This window comes from Ahaetulla prasina, chromosome 3, assembly GCF_028640845.1.
Source record: "Ahaetulla prasina isolate Xishuangbanna chromosome 3, ASM2864084v1, whole genome shotgun sequence".
In the NCBI taxonomy this organism is placed as follows: Eukaryota; Metazoa; Chordata; class Lepidosauria; order Squamata; family Colubridae; genus Ahaetulla; species Ahaetulla prasina.
The window spans coordinates 213,629,165-213,647,503 of NC_080541.1; the positions used below are offsets into that span (position 1 = coordinate 213,629,165).

General features: G+C 44.4%; 1 protein-coding gene across 2 annotated transcripts; it reads right to left on the bottom strand.

Annotated features, from left to right (window-relative positions):
- Positions 1 to 74: 74 nt before the first annotated feature.
- Positions 75 to 15,087, bottom strand: LOC131194133 (cathepsin Z-like). 2 transcript variants are annotated; one of them, XR_009154106.1, is made up of 7 exons: positions 14,704 to 15,087; positions 11,115 to 11,278; positions 10,570 to 10,749; positions 9,586 to 9,736; positions 7,628 to 7,790; positions 4,869 to 5,074; positions 75 to 713 (listed from the first exon to the last, which is right to left on the bottom strand). XR_009154106.1 is itself a non-coding variant. In XM_058174788.1 (6 exons), the coding sequence occupies exons 1-6, from the start codon at positions 14,841 to 14,843 to the stop codon at positions 4,961 to 4,963; spliced, it is 912 nt and encodes a 303-aa protein (XP_058030771.1). In that variant the 5' UTR covers positions 14,844 to 15,087; the 3' UTR covers positions 3,316 to 4,960. The 2 variants fall into 2 exon arrangements, 1 of the variants encoding a protein (XP_058030771.1); XM_058174788.1 differs by lacking the exon at positions 75 to 713 and having other exon boundaries at positions 3,316 to 5,074.
- Positions 15,088 to 18,339: the final 3,252 nt, after the last annotated feature.

Consider the following 18,339-nt stretch of genomic DNA (forward strand, 5'->3'; position numbering starts at 1 on the left):
TTGGGTAAAAATGGCTGTGCCTGTGGAATGTCGTCTTCAATTTGCAAAGCAAACAATGACACTGGGAAAAACGCTGAAAAGCTTCCGTATATCTTTTAATAAGTGGATAGAGAATTAGACATCAGTTTTTTGTTTTTGTTTTTTTGTTTACATTTATATCCCGCCCTTCTCCGAAGACTCAGGGCGGCTTACAGTGTGTAAGGCAATAGTCTCATTCTATTTGTATATTTACAAAGTCAACTTATTGCCCCCCCAACAATCTGGGTCCTCATTTTACCTACCTTATAAAGGATGGAAGGCTGAGTCAACCTTGGGCTGGGCTTGAACCTGCAGTAATTGCAGGCTTTGTGTTCTTAATAACAGGCTTTACCAGCCTGCGCTATTCACCGGCCCATGTTTTCTTCATACATTGGCTGAAAAAACGTTTGAACTATAATATTACTGACGTTACTGGGTCTTATGAACCTAACTAACCAAATGGAAATTCTCAGTCATCCAGGTCATAGTTGTCTCAAAGTTGCTTTTTCCAAAAGGCAACTGGACTGGACTTCTTTTTTCCCCCACCTTCTTTTCCTTGAGGAAAAAAAAGAAGACGCTTCACTTTTCATCCCAGAGGTTTCATCAGTTGGGCTGGGGATGGAAGGATTAGTTCTGACCAGTAGTCCTGCTTTAGGTATAGAAGCTAATTGGATAACTGCTTGTCTCTCTCAGTTCTAAGAAGAAGAGGAAATGCACGTGAGAAACCTCTCCAGAATAGAGTTTAGAGTAGAGTAGTGTAGAGTAGAACAACAGAACAGAACAGAACAATAGAATAAAATAACAGAGTTGGAAGGGACCTTGGAGGTCTTCTAGTCCAACCCCCTGCTCAGGCAGGAAACCCTATACCATTTCAGACAAATGGTTGTCCACTCTCTTCCTAAAAACTTTCAGTGTTGGAGCATTCACAACTTCTGAAGGCAAGTTGTTCCACTGGTTAATTGTTCTGCCAGGAATTTTTTTCTTAGTTCCAGGTTGCTTCTCTCCTTGATTAGTTTCCATCCATTGCTTCTAGTCCTGCTCTCTATCCTTTGAATAGAATAGAATAGAATAGAATAGAATAGAATAGAATAGAATAGAATAGAATTTTATTGGCCAAGTGTGATTGGACACACAAGGAATTTGTCTTGGTGCATATGCTCTCAGTGTACATAAAAGAAAAGATACGTTCATCAAGGTATCATCACAATTGATAATCAATATAGCAATATAAATCATAAGGATTGCCAGCAACAAGTTATAGTCATACAGTCATAAGTGGAAAGAGATTGGTGATGGGAACTATGAAACGATTAATAGTAGTGCAGATTCAGTAAATAGTCTGACAGTGTTGAGGGAATTATTTGTTTAGCAGAGTGATGGCCTTCGGGAAAAAACTGTTCTTGTGTCTAGTTGTTCTGGTGTGCAGTGCTCTATAGCGTCGTTTTGAGGGTAGGAGTTGAAACAGTTTATGTCCAGGATGCGAGGGATCTGCAAATATTTTCACGGCCCTCTTCTTGATTCGTGCAGTATACAGGTCCTCAATGGAAGGCAAGTTGGTAGCAATTATTTTTTCTGCAGTTCTAATTATCCTCTGAAGTCTGTGTTTTTCTTGTTGGGTTGCAGAACCGAACCAGACAGTTATAGAGGTGCAAATGACAGACTCAATAATTCCTCTGTAGAATTGGATCAGCAGCTCCTTGGGCAGTTTGAGCTTACTGAGTTGGCGCAGAAAGAACATTCTTTGTTGTCCTTTTTTAATGATGTTTTTGATGCCATTTGAGATCTTGCGATATGATAGAACCCAGAAATTTGAAGGTTTCTACTGTTGATATTGTGTTGTCAAGTATTGTGAGAGGTGGAAGTATGGAAGGGTTTTTCCTAAAGTCTACCACCATTTCTACGGTTTTGAGTGTGTTCAGTTCCAGCTTTTAGGGAGTTCTCTAGTGCAGGGGTCTCCAACCTTGGCAACTTTAAGACTTGTGGACTTCAACTTCCAGAATTCCAGAACTCTGGGAGTTGAAGTCCACAAATCTTAAAGTTGCCACGGTTGGAGACCCCTGCTCTAGCATACCTTGGTGAGAGAAGCAAGTGCTCCATGCTTCTTGGGTGTTATATTATATGGAAATACTTGGCCAGAAGTTGTTTGCACTTGTGGATATAGTCCTCAAGTTACAACAATAATGAAGTCTGCTTCTTACAGTTCTAAGTTGTAACAATTGTAGAATGGGTTGGTCATGTGACTGACCCTATTTTATTTTTTTTTGCAGCAGTCATTAAGCAAACTTAATCATTCACCATTGGCATGGTTTTGCTTAAAATTGGAAGAAACGCCTGGTTTTTTTGGCAAAATTGTTGTAAAATACAGACATATAAACATGGGACACTGCAAATGGCCATAAATGTTCTGGAATTTTGGATCTAGGTCATAAGCCCACTTTTTCAGGTTGGTGGTTAGCCAAGCTCCACTTGGCCTCTAGACACGGCTATATTTGGTATATATCCATGTCCATGAGGTATTTTGTTAGAATCTTGAAATACCAGCACTTTTGTGTTAGTTTTATTAAGATTGCTCAGTAGCTTACAAAAGAGTGACTGCACGTCTATGTTTAGATTAGAACAAAATCAACCAATAGGATTAATCATATTTTTTTTCTTTTATAGAACAACTTCATTGCAAGGATCTCAGGAAGATTTGTCTATCAAGGATAATGTGCAAGCATCCTAGCCTGCATTTCCTTGTCTGTCAGCCTAGGGCCGTGATGGTGAACCTATGGCACGTGTGCCACAGGTGGCACACAGTCATATCTGTGAGCACATGGGCCTTGCCCTAGCTCAGCTCCACCGCACATTCACATGCTGGCCAACTGTTTTTTGGGCCCACTGGAAGTCGGGAAATGGGCCATTTCCGGCCTCCAGGAGTGGGGGGTGGGGAAGGCCGTTTTTGCCCTCCCCAGGCTCCAAGAAAGCCTCTGGAGTCTGGGGAGAGTGAAAAACGGGCCTACCGGGCCCATTGGTAACCTTTTTGCCGTCATGTGCCAAAAGTGGGGGAGAGCGTGCGTATGTGGAGGGGGGGCATTGAATTATGGGTGTGGGCACACATGCGCGTGACCCCCCCCCCCCCCCGCTTTTGGCAGGCAACGGCAAAATGGTTAGCCATCACTGGCCTAGGTTTTATTCTATCTATTCACTACAGAGAGTTGGAAATTTGACATCCGTACTAGTTTCAGATAATAAATAATAAAATAATTTAAGGAATCTGCCCCCAAATGTTACACATTTCAAAAGAATTAGACATGATTATTTGTAATATATTTTTTATTTATTTGATTCGATTTCTATAGCTGCCCATCTCAAGTGAGTCTGGGTAGCGTACATCATAAAACATTAAAATAATTTAAAAGTACAAAATATATATTGCACCAAGTAAAACTGCTACTATGGATGTTAACACAGCCAGGAAACGGGGTCCTTAACACACTTGGTCTCCAAGCCTGGACACACAATTCCACAGTTGTGTGAAGGCCAACAGTTGTGTGAAGGCCAACAGGGTTGGGGGTCATCCTGATATGTCAAGGGAGAATCTTCTGGAGGGCTGAGAAGGCACTTCTCATGCTTTCTGCCAAGTGACATTCTTTGACTAACGGGACCTGCAACATTTCAACCTGCCTGACAGAGAAGATGGTCCCAAAGGTAACCCAGCCTCAAACCATGTAGTGCTTCAAAGGTGATATCCAATACCTTGAATTACACTTGGAAACACACTGATAACCAATGCTACTTGGAAAGCAGTGGTGTTGTATGTGTTGAATATCTGACACCCTTTACTCACCATGCCGCTGCGTTCTCTACCAGTTGGAGCTTCAGAATGCTCTTCAAGGGCAGCCCCATGTAGAGCTCATTGCGGTAGTCCAGAAGAAAAGTCATGAGGGCATGAGTGACTGTGAGCAAAGCCTCCTAATCCAGGCACGGGCACAACAGGTACATCACCCTAAGGTGTGCAAAGGCTCTCCAGGCCATGGCTGCCACCTGTTTTTCTAGCAGAAGCCATCAGTCCAAGTGCCGCCACATTCAGGACTAATGGTGGTAAAACTTTGTCACCGGAAGGCCCAAAACCATTCTATCTTATTTGGCCGATTGTGCCCCATACATTTTCTTACAGTCTCCAAGCACGGAGACAAGAAATCTATGGCAGCCCAGAATGGAGATAGAAAGAAGTTATTGCGATACCTTACCACAAACTGTTGGGTTACCTCACCCTGCAGCCTCATGTATGTGTTAACTTGGAGAGGAAAGAGAACTGAGCCCTGGGGCACCCACAAAATAAGGGCCGTGGGCTACATCTTCCCCCCTCCCCCAAAATCAATTGAAACTGACCCCAGAGGAAGGAGACCAAGACAATGCCTCTCGCCAGTCCAGAAGGACGCCATAATCGATAGTACTGAAGGGTGCTGAGATATGATTTTGATTCTATGCCGCGGGAATAGGACCTTCCACCCCCATCCCACTCCCAGCAGAGGTCATCTAGGAGCAGGAGTCTCCAACCTTGGCAACTTTAAGACTTGTGGACTTCAACTCCCAGCTTTGCTGGCTGAGGTATCCTGGGAGTTGAAGTTCACAAGTCTTAAAGTTATCAAGGTTGGAGACCCCTGCCCTAAGAGCACATAGATACACAGTCTCACTCCCATATCCCAGCCTGAACCCTGACTGAAAAAGGTCAAGGTTAAATCACAGTTCATTTCCATTTGAAAAACAGTGCAAGGTTTTCTCAGCAGAATCAATAAATTCATTTTGAAAATTTATACAAAATCTTTAATGAAAAAAAAAAAAGATTGAAAATTCAGTTTAATTACCAGTCCGTATGTTGCCTGCCAATCCTTCAGAAAGCAATTTTCCCATTCAAAAGTAAAAAAACCCCTAGCTGAAAAAGTTCTCGCAAAAGAATTCAAGGTACGATGGGGTCTCCGTATGTGCACTGTTCTTCAACAGCCAGATTATAGTCAGCTCCTTTCCCACCTTTATATGCACTCGTCACAATGCGCAGCCATCCTCTTTCACCCTGGAATGACAAACACAACCGCATCACAAAAGAATTGTGGCCCAACCATTGTTCTCCTCTTATAGCTTTGTTCAAAAATGCCACTTAAGCTTTGATTGTGCCTGAACTTGCGAAAAAAGTGCCAACAATGCAATGGGGCAGAATCTGTTGTGGTCCGTTAGCAGCCTGCGGACCTGGCAGTAGAGTTGGACAATGAGGAGGCTGGGGAGGACAATGGGCAAGTCCTGGAGTCAGGGGAAAGCCCAGATGAGGGCTCTGTGTCGGAGGCAGATATGGGGCCAAGGTCATCTGGGAGCAATGTGTGGACTCTGGAACCTCCAGAGGTGGACAGCAGAGAGTTAGAGGAACAGGAGGAGCCTGTTTCTAGTGCATGCATGCGAAGAGCTGCCAGAAGGCAAGAGCAGTTGAAGCAAAAAGGACGACTCAGGAGTAAGGCCAGAAGATGATTGGCCCCTTCCATAAGGCTTAAAAGAGCAGCAACCAGCCATTGAATTCTTTGTGGAACAGCAATGTTGATTCCATTTCTTCTTGTCAGTGTCTCTTGAACTTTGTGGGGGTTTTACCAAGAAAAGCCTTTGGCAGGTTGCCAAGAACCACAAAGGTTGGTGATAAGGCCGAAGGACTGTTTATAAGAATTTGTTTTTGACTAAGCTGAGAATGAATGAATTCTCAGCTGTTTTAATAAAATAAGTTTGTTCAGGATTGAATTGTGTTTGGAAATCTCTACTTGGGCCTTGGTCACAACATACTGTCCCCCTATCTGAAGCAGCTACTTTTGATGGTGAGCTTCAATACCCAGATGAACTGGGATCAAGAACTCAACTTCCTTGGGCCTCCCTTGCTTTTGTGATGGAATGCAGTAAGGAAGTGGATCTCCAGGAGGGAGGGGTTGCATTCCAGAGGAGTAAGAAGCAACTCAGTCCAGATCCTATGGTGTGAGAGAAAGAAGATGCAGACAGTCCTTCCCTAATAGTCCACAAAGAATATTGTTAGATGCAGATGGCAGATTCCTCAGTCTGGCAAGAATTTGTCTATAAGTGTGAAACAATAAAGAACCCAGCTTGGAAGAATCCCCACGTGCCATTCATGGTGTTGGGCCTGACAGCAGTTCTGAATCTGAATTGCATAGCTCTCCATGGCCACGACACCATCAGCATGGTTGTGAGAAAATCTATTCACTAAATCTGCATTACTACATGTATTACTATTAATCTCATCGTTCCTATCACCCATCTCCTCCCGCTTACGACTGCACAACTGTAACTTTGTTGCTTGTATCCTTATGATTTATATTGATATTTTTTCCTAGTATGATTTGATTGCTTGTTTGTTCCCTATGATGATCATTAAGTGTTGTACCTTATGATTCTTGATGAACGTATCTTTTCTTTTATGTACACTGAGAGCATATGCATCAAGACAAATTCCTTGTGTGTCCAATCACACTTGGCCAATAAAGAATTCTATCTGGTGTCCTTGAGGACAGGGACATCATTCTGAAGGTCCTCTTTAAGTAACACAGGGGATAAAGTAGGTGTGGCCAATCTCTCATGGTGGCTTCTTTCAGTTTCAGTGCTTAACATAGTCATGAGGAGCCCTGAGACTTGGTTGCCACTCAAGGGATAATATTGGCCTAAAGAGACCCATCCTCTGGCTCTACGAAAGTTCCTACATTCCAGCACAGCCCAGTAACCCCAGGTCCTCACGTCATATTTTCCATGCTCTTTTCATCAAAAGACATTTGTGAGTTTCAGAAGAGCGTCTTGTATCCTTATGATTTATATTGATAGTTTCCTGCTAGCTTATTTGTACCCTATGACTATCATTACGTGTGATAACTTATGATTCTTGATGATCTTGTCTTTTATGTACACTGAGAGCGTATGCACCAAGACAAATTCCTTGTGTGTCCAATCACACTTGACCAATAAAAAACTATATTCTGTTTTGTTCTATTCTATTTCTTACTTAAGGAATCATTTAATGCAACTAACATGGAGGAGAGTCCTGGAGGATTCCTCTCTCTAGTTTCATGGGCAGCCCTGGGAATTCATTAAAGCAGCTCTGATGTAAGGATTTTGTGGTCACAACTGCCATCTTCAGATTTTGCACACTCATAATACGCACCCACCCACCCACCCACCCACCCATGCTTGTGGACATCCTGCTCCATAGTCCCTTTCTATAGTCCCACTGATGGTTTCCATGCCATTTCTCATCAAGGAGACAAAAACTGGAGTTTTAGTGATGTACTGAGATCACATACCAACATGCCCCGATGGAGACCAGCTCAAATACTACAACTGATTTAACTTCATTTAAATTTGCTCTACCTTTGACTTTCTTGGCATGTATTTAAGCATTTCCTTCTTTTGCCACATTCAGAATTATTATTTGCTGAAAACTTTTGCAAGTCTCCATAAGTGGCAACCAAGGGCATGGTACAGTCTATGAAGATTAAAAATAATCTCTGTCCTGAAGTGAAACATACCACTCTAACAGTCCTCACAAACGTTGTTTTTTTTAAAAAAGAAATATCTTGCTTCTACTTACCCACGGCTCACCCCATGAATTGCGGACAATCCAGTACTCAGTTCCATCTTCCACACCCCAACCAGCCACAGAGATAATGTGGTTGATGAAAGATGAAGAGTGATATTCACTATAAATTCCTCCGGTGTAGTTGTCCAGGCCTGGGGTAGCCATGATCCCACAACTGTTTAAATTACATGAAATTAGAAGGCTAGCAAAGTAAAGGGGGACGAGGGGGCTTTTTTTGGGGGGGGGGAATTTATATCCCGCCATTCTCTGAAGACTCAGGGCGGCTTACACTGTGTTAAGGAATAGTCTTCATCCATTTGTATATTATATACAAAGTCAACTTTTATTGCCCCCAACAATCTGGGTCCTCATTACCTACCTTATAAAGGATGGAAGGCTGAGTCAACCTTGGGCCTGGTGGGACTTGAACTTGCAGTAATTGCAAGCAGCTGTGTTAATAACAGACAGATTTAGTCTGCTGAGCCACCAGAGGCCCTGAGCCCAGAGGCTTAGTGAGTAAGATGCTGAGCTTGTCGATCGAAAGGTCGGCAGTTCAGCGGTTCAAAACCCTAGTGCCGCCTAACGTGGTGAGCTCCCGTTACTTGTCCCAGCTTCTGCCAACCTAGCAGTTCGAAAGCACGTAAAAAATGCAAGTAGAAAAAAATAGGGACCACCTTTGGTGGGAAGGTAACAGCGTTCCATGTGCCTTTGGCTTTGAGTCATGCCAGCCACATGACCACAGAGACGTCTTCTGAAAGCGCTGGCTCTTCGGCTTTGAAATGGAGATGAGCACCGCCCCCTAGAGTCGGGAACGACTAGCACGTATGTGCGAGGGGAACTTTTACCTTTTACCTTTAAAGTAAACAAGGCTGAAATGTGTGCAGTTATCACAGAAGGGAAGAGTTCCCAACTAGAATCTAAATTAGCTAGGTGGCCTCCAGTAACACATGTGCAGTGACACTTGCTAGGAACCAATCATGGATTTGAATACATCTAGGAGAGAATTTGAACTTGTACATTTCTATGGAGGTATAAGCTCTAGCTCAGCCCATCACCAGGGGACTGTACAGTCTTTCACGTAGATGGTCCGTGAACTCCCTCAAAGCCCTAATGCTGGCCAAATTCCACCCCATCTAAGCCCCCACTAAACATTAATTCCAGACAACACTACCAGACTCCATTTTATGGAGTTAAATAAATAAAATAATGGGGGAGGATTTTTCCAGCTGGTGGCAGAGGAATTCTGGGAGTTGAAGTCCATACTTCTTAAAGTTGCCAAGGGTGGGAAATGTGGCTTTAAACAATTTCTTCTCCTCCAGTGAACCAACTTTGCTTGTGGTCTGTCAACAGCCTACGGAGCTGGCAACAGAGTTGGACAGTTATGAGGCTGAGATGGGGCCAGGGCCATTGGGAAGTGAGGTGCAGACTCCAGAGCCTCCAGAGACTGATAGTAGTTAGACAGAGGAACAGGAGGAGCCTGTTCCTAATGCATGCATGAGAAGAGCTGCCAGAAGGCAAGAGCAGCTCAAGCAGAGAGGACAACTCGGGAGTAGGGCCAAGAGATGATTGGTCCCTCCCATAAGGCTTAAAACAGACTAGCACCAGTGTTTGAGCTTTGCTGGAAAACAACGTTGTAGCTGCATCTTCGCTTCCTCTACGTCTTTGTTTTTGTGGCTTCTGGATGTTTGCCAAAAAGGGCCTTTGGCAGTTTGCCTAATTGGACCAAGGTTTGCGAGAGAACTGAGGAATGTGTTGGGAGGCATTTGTTTTACTTTGAGTTGAACGACACTGGGAATGAAATAATTACCAACCGTTCAAATAAAGTTAGTTTGTTTTTCCACAGACTAAGTTTATTACTACCTACTTGGGCCTGGGTCACAACATTGCTATCCACACCTACTTCAATCACATCACTTTAACTTGCCACATTAATCATTCTAAGCCATTAAAACTTGTGTTCCTTCCCGTACCTGATGGGTCCATTTGCATAGATTTCCGCCATCATTTTCTCTCGGCCACTCACAGAGCCATAATCTCCCACTTTCCAGAGGGTGTAATTCTTTATCACATGGCATTTCCCGAAGGTGGTGCATGTTCCACACTGGTTAAATTTCTTGCAGTCTTCAAAAATAATTGCACAAGATAAATGGAAACAGCAGTTAATTTTCCCAGACAGTGTATCACAAGTTCTCGAATTATGATCACAATAGAGGCCAAAATTTCAGTTGCTAAGGAAGACAGCTGTTAAGTGAATTTTGCACCATTTTATGATCTTTCTTACTACAGTTGTTAAGTGAATCACTGCAGTTGTTAAGTTTGTAACACGATTGTTAAGTGAATATGGCTTCCTCATTGACTTTGCTTGTCAAAGGATCACTTGTCAAATGACTCTGGGACACTGTAATAGTAATAAGCAATAGCACTTAGACTTATATACTGCTTCACAGTGCTTTTACATCCCCCTCTAAGGTGGTTTACAGAGTCCGCATATTGTCCCCAACAATTTTAGGTCCTCATTTAATCCACCTCGGAAGGATGGAAGGCTGAGTCAACCATGAGCCTAGTGAGATCTGAACTGCCAAATTGCAGGCAGCCGGCAAGCAGAAGAAGCAGCCTGCGGTACTGCACTCTAACCAGGTAGATCCTTCCTTCCAGGTAGATCCTTCCTTGGAGTTGCACTCCAAGATGTTGGCAGAATATCTTGTTGGATAAGAATAGTAAATTTCAATAGTGAAATTTACAACAACTTTTGCCAAATTGGCAAAAATTGTGGTGATCATTATTATCATTGCTGACAAGTTACAATCACAGGCTCATGTCGTTAAATGAAGCATGTAGGCTAATAAACATTTGCAGCCATTGCAAGGCCAATACAAAAGGTGGATGGCTGAAATTCCCTTCCCTTTTTTGGAGCCCACCTCCTACGCACTTTGGTGCTCTGATCATACACACACCTTGGTCTTTAGCTTGATAATTGTTGCATGTTTCATCCGGGATACCGTGTTCATGAGCATATTTCCACACGCCACTGTCGTCCCCACCTTCGCAAGATCCAGCATCGGCACAGTCAATTACATTTTGAACAGAGAGATACGCCGAGGGCCAGGAACCTTTCTTCTTGATATTTATGCGATCTAAGAGAGAGAAACAAGCTTTGAAAATAACAAAAACTGCAACCTTTCAGAGCCACAGACTGCGTGCTAAGGTAAAATATTTTTCTTTGAGGTCCTTAGTGGCCAATCAAGAGGTAGAAAACTACACAACTAACTCAAAGATAGCACCAATGAGATAAGTCCTCCACCTCTCTTTCAGTATCGCCCAACCTCAAAAGGCATACCACACTTTCAAGTGGAAACACTTAATTTGATTTGAAAGGCAGATGGTGGTGTGAGGTGTAGTGACGAAGATTTGTTTTTTAAAAAAATCTATGCATTTCCTCCCTTAAGATTTGTGATTCTCAATAGTCAAGAGTGAGGCCTCACCTGTAGGTATTCCCTACCTGCTAGAGCACTGGTGCTGCCATGAGCCCAGCAGGATCCACAGTATTGGGGAATGTGCTGGTTTCGAGTGGTGCTGGCATAATTGACTCCATCTCTGCTTCTCCAATCCCAGCTCTTGGGCAGCTTAGCGATATCCAAATATTCATGTGGACGAGGATAGGTTCTTTTGGGGGGGGGAAATAATAATGAAAGTTAACTTCCTGTGAGCAAAGGCAAGAGGGTTATTTCTCAGTGCTTGCTCAGATTTATAACCAAGTCTATCCTAGTCTGAACGGCAAACATAATTCCCACTTCATTTGATTCACTGACAGTTTGTGAAATAAGGTAGGCAGAAAGGACGGGAGTTTATCACGAGATGCCTTTCTTCCTCAGAATTCTGATGACCTCAACTACTCTCCCTCTTTAGAGAGGGAAGGGAAGAGTGGCTGTTTTGCAAAACAGGCACGAGAACTTTGTTCTCGTGGCTGTTTTGCAAAACTCCAGGCAGGGGAGGGGAACATCTCGGGATGGGGGAGGGGAACATCTCGGGACAGCAGAATGTTAGCATATCAACATTTGCAAAGGGATTCTTTTGAATTATATGACCCATAATACCCAGCAGCCATGCTGGCTGAAAAAGATAGGGAATCTACCTTAATTATCCAGAGGAGGGGAAAACTGTATAAACAAGCTGCAAATGCATTGTGTGTCATCAACCGTGTGCAACCCAGAAGGATCAACAACGAACAAATATATGTTTTATGGAAAAAGCAGAATCCCAAGGAGACCAAGCCTGCTTGGTAGACCCAGGGCACTTGGCAGATCTTTGGGAAGGATGTCCTCTTTCGAGAAAGTTAATGTAGGAAATTCTAGGGTGTGGCTGATTTGCATTCTGATGATTCTCATAAACTAGCGGTTTCTTAGGAATCCCACTTCTTTATTTCTGTTCTCATGAATTATTACAGATAGTCCTCGACTTATTCATTTAGTGAAGTTACAACAGCACTTAAAAACATGACTGATGACTGTTTTCCACACTTATGACTATAGCAGCATCCCCCATGGTCACACAATCAAAATTCAGATGCTTGGCAACTGGTTCATATTTATGACAGTTTGCAGGGTCCTGGGGTCATGTGATCCCCTGTTGTGACCTTCCGACAAGCAAACTCAATGGGGGAGAAGCCAGATTCACAACACAACCCGGTTACTAACTTAACCACTCCAGTGATTTACCTAGCAACCGGATCAAGAAAGGTCATAAAATGTGACAAAACTAACTTAACACTCTTTTTCCAACAGAAATTCTGGCCTCTGGGCTCTTTCTGGCCAAAAGTTGAGGACTATCTGTACTGTAAAGGGAGTTAAATGCTGAACACCATCATCAACAAATGACAAAACGATGTAACCAGGTTTAACTCCATGCCTGAAGATCAGATGCTAGTCTAAAATCTCAGAGTCTTTTCTATGTCCTGCTTAGGCTGACTGTCCCCCTGTCCTTACCCAAAAGTCAGATGGACCCCTGCTAACACCTTTTTTCTGGGATATCTCCATTAGGTTGACTTCAGCAGTTGCCAGACCATGAATTGTGTGTCAGGCTTGACTGCACAGCTATTGAAGTAGCTTTTCCTTCCATATTTAGCATCAACCAAGGGCTCAACCTCAAGATATATACAGTTGTTCCCTATTAGCTGGAGGGAAGTAAGGTGATAACACTGACCTGGAGCAAGGGCCAAGAGAACCAGTTTCAGGCTGGATAGGGGTTTTGGTTTTGGTTTTTTGCTGACAGCAAGAATTGGTTGAGAGAACTATAAACTGGAGGTGGAGAGACACCCTTAGTAAACTTCACAACTGTAAAGTTTTTAACTGCTATTTTATATTTCAACTTATAAGAAGCTGCCTTCTGTTATGGATTCATCCAGCTCTAAGCCACCTCTACCAATTATTATTTTTTTACCCTGGGCAATTTCAAAATATGTGGACAATTCCCAGGATTCTTCAGATGTCTGGTGAATTTCCCCAATACTGGTTGTGAAATTCTGGGAGTTGTTGTCCACACATTTTGAATTTGCCCAGGTGAAAAAAAAAAGAGTAGATACGGGTCAGAGCTGATTGGATGCCCAGGTTGAGAAACTGATCTACACTGATCAACACAGGGAGTCCATGTTTTCAAGCAGAACATTCATTCCCCCAGGTGTCACAGAAATAAATCGAGATTCAATCTCTTTACAAATTATCTATTTTTTTAAAAAAAATATGCAGTGCATTATACTTTGCTGCTGAGGTCATCTTACTCAGGGGCAAAATGCCCATATCTGCTAATAACCGATGCTTATCTCTTTCCCACATATATAGATTTATTTTAAATCACAGTTGTTTGCCAAGATACTCAGAAAGTTGTACACGAGATTACATTTTTAAGGTAAAGTTGGAGATCCAATGGTTGCACAAACCCGCTAAGCAATTTCAGGGGTAAGCAAGCAAGCAGGCATGGACCCGGGTTGAAACCGGGCCACCTTCCCGGTTAGGACCACCGCACCGCGAAAACAAGCTTTGTTGAACCACCGCCGCCGCCGGCTCGTCCGATGCGTCTAAGCATCGCGCGCCCCCCTTTCCATCCGCGCCCCGGGTACATCCAGAGCCCAAAAAGCGAGGGAGGCTCCCGGGCGATTAGATAAAAAGCTTATTGTGGATTTGCCCCAAGTCCGCTGGGCGGAGATCTCCCCCTCGCTTCTCTCCTTCCAGCCGCAGCTGCAGGATCGCCCGCGCTACCCCACGCCGCCAAAGCTTGGGGACCGGCGAGAGGATGGCCGGATGGGTCGGTCGATCTACTTGCTCAACTCCCCCTCCAACATTGGAAGCTTTTTAAGGAGATATTGGACAGCGGTTGGGTCTGAAATGGTCTAGGGTTTGATAACAATAACAGAGTCGGAAGGGACCTTCGAGGTCATCTAGCCCAACCCCCTGCTCACGCAGGAGACCGGTACTAAGGGATTCGAACTTTTCTGATCGACAGGCTCGGCGTCTTAGCCACTGAGCCACCAAGCCAGGCTAGTTAGGGTTGACCTGCCTGAGCAGGGAGGGTCGGACTAGAAGACCTCCAAGGTCCCTTTTCCTAACTCCGTTATTCGGTTAAACCCTGCCTCTCCCCTTGCTTAAAATCTCCAGCCGTGCCAAATCACCGTCCCGATGCCACGCCGGCTGGGAAGTTTCCCTTTCGTAGTTCTGTCTAATCCAGGGGTCTCCAACCTTGGCAACTTTAAGCCTGGCGGACTTCAACTCCCAGAAAGCCCCAGCCAGCAAAGCTGGCTGGGGCATTCTGGGAGTTGAAGTCCGCCAGGCTTAAAGTTGCCAAGGTTGGAGACCCCTGATTCTAACCGAATGCATTTCATCTGCTCTGCTGATTGAGGACGGGCTACTTCCCAGCTCTCTACCGGGAGCTTCTCGGACCTCTACAATTCAAGGGAAGCCCTTCCGATCGGGCTCAGCCGAGCTTTCCCACTCACCCGCCCCGGGGCATCCCATCCGAGCTCTGCCCGCTTATCCCGCCGAGCCATCCATCCCTCCCCAACTGGAGCGATCGGATTGCGCGCCGCCGCTTTTTTTTACCGGACGCCGGGCAGGTTGCGCGGCAGCGGCTTGTAGCAGCTCTGCCCTTCTTGGAAGTAGAGGCCGGCGGCGTCCGCGGAGGCCACCAGCAGCCCCGGCAGGAGCCAGAAGGCGAGCGTGGCAAGATCGCGCCCAGCCATGACGATCCACCGGGCTCAGCTGGCCGCCGCCGGGAAAGGAGCGCGCAGAGCGGGGTCGGGAGTCGGGTCCTCCTTTGTCCGGAGAGCTGAAGGACTTGCGCCCCGCACTGGCGCAGAGGGGAACGAGGTAGCCAAAGGTCCCGGGAGGGCGCGACGTTATGGGGAGGGGGGACGAAGAAAGCCGCCGCCCCGCCTTGGTTTGCTGCAGGTGGGCTGACGGGTTTGCCCGGGATTGCGAGAGCGGGAAGCGGTTGCGAAAGAGGAAACAATCAGGCGGCTCCTCGTGACTCCCAGACCCGGCGGCTGGCACTGGGCAGCCGCGGATCGCAGCCGAGGGGGAGGGAAGGAGGGAAAGGGAGCCTCGGAAGAACCGTCCCATTCGGGCTCGATGGGGTCGCCGGGGGCTGTGGGTCTGCTGTAGAAGCCGTCCTCGACTTACAACGGTTGATTTAGTCACCGTTCCAGGTTACAACGGCCCTGAAAAAAGTGACTTAAAGTTAGGACCATTTCTCACACTTAACGACCGTTGCAGCATCCACACCCACGCTCACGTGATTTACAGTCCGATGCTTGGGAAGCCCCTCCATGGTCATGTGATCAAAATGTGGACGCTGGGCAACTGGCTCCTATTGATGACCTTTGCAGTGTCCCAGGGTTGCATAACCATCTTTTGGGGCATTCAGACGAACCAAGTCCATTCACTTAACAACCGGGGATTACTAATTTTACAACTGCAGGGATTCACTTAACAGATGTGGGGAGAAAAGTCATAAAATGGGGCAAAGCTCACTGGGCGGATTTCTCACTTAGCAACATAAATTCTGGGCTCTGTTGCGGTCACAAGTTGAGGACTAGCTATATTTCAGAGCGCTGCTGGCGTTTACCTGAACTGCCCACCTGGCTTGGGGAAGGTGACCTGAAGGAAACGCTGAAACTGATTGGCGTAGCCATGGCCCGAAGCTGGAATTCTTGGTTAGCTTCCTGTAGGCTACAGAATAGGCCAGTGGTTCGCAAACCTGGATAAATTATCCAAAATTGTGTTAAAGTATTTTTTCTTTAGGGATGGATGCACAAACCTTTCACCTATCCTAACAGGGACATTTTAAAAATATTAAAACTTTTTAAAAAATTGCCGTATGCTAAATAACTAACTAACTGACTGACTGACTGAAGATTTTCTTGTGTGGTAAAATACATTAAAAATCTATTCTTAAAGCAAAAATTGGAGAAATTACCAATTGAAATTTATTGACATGACATAAAGATCTTCCAGTGATGTTCTAATACAGGCCTCCCTCAAGTTATGATCATTTTGTTTAGCAACCGTTCAATGTTTTGAGATGCTAAAGGAAGGGACTTTGCCTTCATCTTGAGTCCTCAAATTTTGATAAAGCTTTCTTATCTGCAGTTTTGGATAATGGAGGAAAAGGTCAAGGAAGCTCTGGTATAGGCAAAATTGAAGGCTGGAAACTCTTTGGCAGAAATTCTATTAAAATAGGCACATTACCGTATACAGGTAGTCCTCAAATTATGACAATTGAGCCCAAAATTGCTGTGGCTAAGTGAGAAAATTAAGTGAGTTTTTTCGTTTTATGATCCTTTTTGCCACAGTTGTTAAGTGAATCACTGCAGTTGTTAAGTTAGTAACTCAGTTGTTAAGTGAATCTGATTTCTCCATTCACTTTAACAGATTAACAGAGTTGGAAGGGACCTTGTAGGTCATCTAGTCCAACCCCCCACCGAAGCAGGAGATCCTACACCATTTCTGACAAATGGCAGTCCAATCTCCCCTTGAAAGCCTCCAGTGATGAAGCTCCCACAACTTCCGAAGGCAACTTCTGTTCCATTAGTTGAGTTCTCCTTATTTCCAGATTAAATCTCTCCTTGTTCAGTTTCTATCCATTAGTCCTTGTCCGGCCTTTGAGTGCTTTAGAAAATAGCTTGACCTCCTCCTCTCTGTGGCAGCCCCTCAAATATTGGAAGATTGCTTTCATGCCTCCCCTGGTCCTTCTCTTCGCTAGACTAGCCATGCCCAGTTCCTATAATCGTTCTTCATATGTTTTATTCTCCAGTCCCCTAATTATCCTGGTTGTTCTTCTTTGCACTTTTTCTAGAGTCTCAACGTCTTTTTTATAGTGTGGTGACTAAAACTGGATGCAGTACTCTAGATGTGGTCTTACTAAGGCTTTAGTGGTATTAGTACCTCCCTTGATCTTGAGTGTATCCCTCTGTTAATGCAATTTACGATTGTGTTGGCTTTTTTAGCTGCTGCAGCACACTGCTGGCTCATATTTAGCTGGTTGTCCAGTAGGACTCCAAAATCCCTCTCACAGTCACTGCTATTGAGTCTGGTTTCACCCAGTCTATATGTGTACTTTTGGTTTTTCTTGCCTAAGTATAGGACTTTACTTTTCCCCACATTGAATTTCATTTTGTTAGATAGGGCCCAGTGTTCAAGTTGGTCAAGATCCTTCTGTATCTTGAACCTATCTTCTAGGGTAGTGGTAGTCAACCTGATCCTTACCGCCCACTAGTGGGCGTTCCAGCTTTCATGGTGGGCGGTAGGAGTTTTGTCTGAAGCACTTTCCTTTTTTTTATTTAATTGACTTTTTAAAAAAATTTTTATAGCATTATTTAAAAACATTTTCATTAGGTTTTCATAAAATTCCCTGTGACAATTTAAATTTCTGAAAATATACTATTTGTATCGCCCGCGCATAAGTTTAGTTCACATTACATATATGAAACTAAATGGCGCTATAGTGCGACCGCAAACAAAAGAGCCTCATCCCAGAATAGCTCGCGCATCTCCCCCTGAACCGATGGGCGGTTAGAAAATTTTACTACTAACAGAGATACAAAAGTGGGTGATAGGTATAAAAAGGTTGACTACCCCTGTTCTAGGGTGTTAGCTATTCCTGCCATCTCAGTATCATCTGCAAATATGGTAAGTTCCCCTTCTATTCCCTCACCTAAGTCATTTATGAAAACAATGAAGAGTACTGGGCCTAAGACAACCTTGTGGCACCCCTCTGCTTACTTCTCTCCATGTAGACTTAGACCCACCAAGGACTACTCGTTGAGTACAGTTTGTCAGCCAGTTGCTTATCCATCTGATGGTGATGCTATCTATCCCACTTTGCTTGTCAGAAGGTTGCAAAGGGGAAACACATAAACCCAGGAAACTGCAACCGTCATAAATATGAACTAGTTGCCAAGTCTCTGAATTTTGATCATGGGAACAGGGGTGCTGCAATGGTGGTAAATGTAAAAAACAGTCATAAGTCAGTGCTCTTGTCCCTTCCAACAGTCACTACATGAATGGTTGTAAATCAAGGACTACCTATATAGAAATTTCAAACAAATAGTCTGCCTCTCTGGTTCTGAGAGCTACAGCTGAACTGCCACAAAATATTTGATGAAATCTGCCCTGCGTAAATGAATTTAGCCTGTTCATAAGGTAGTCCTTGACTTACGAAAATTGGGAGCAGAATTA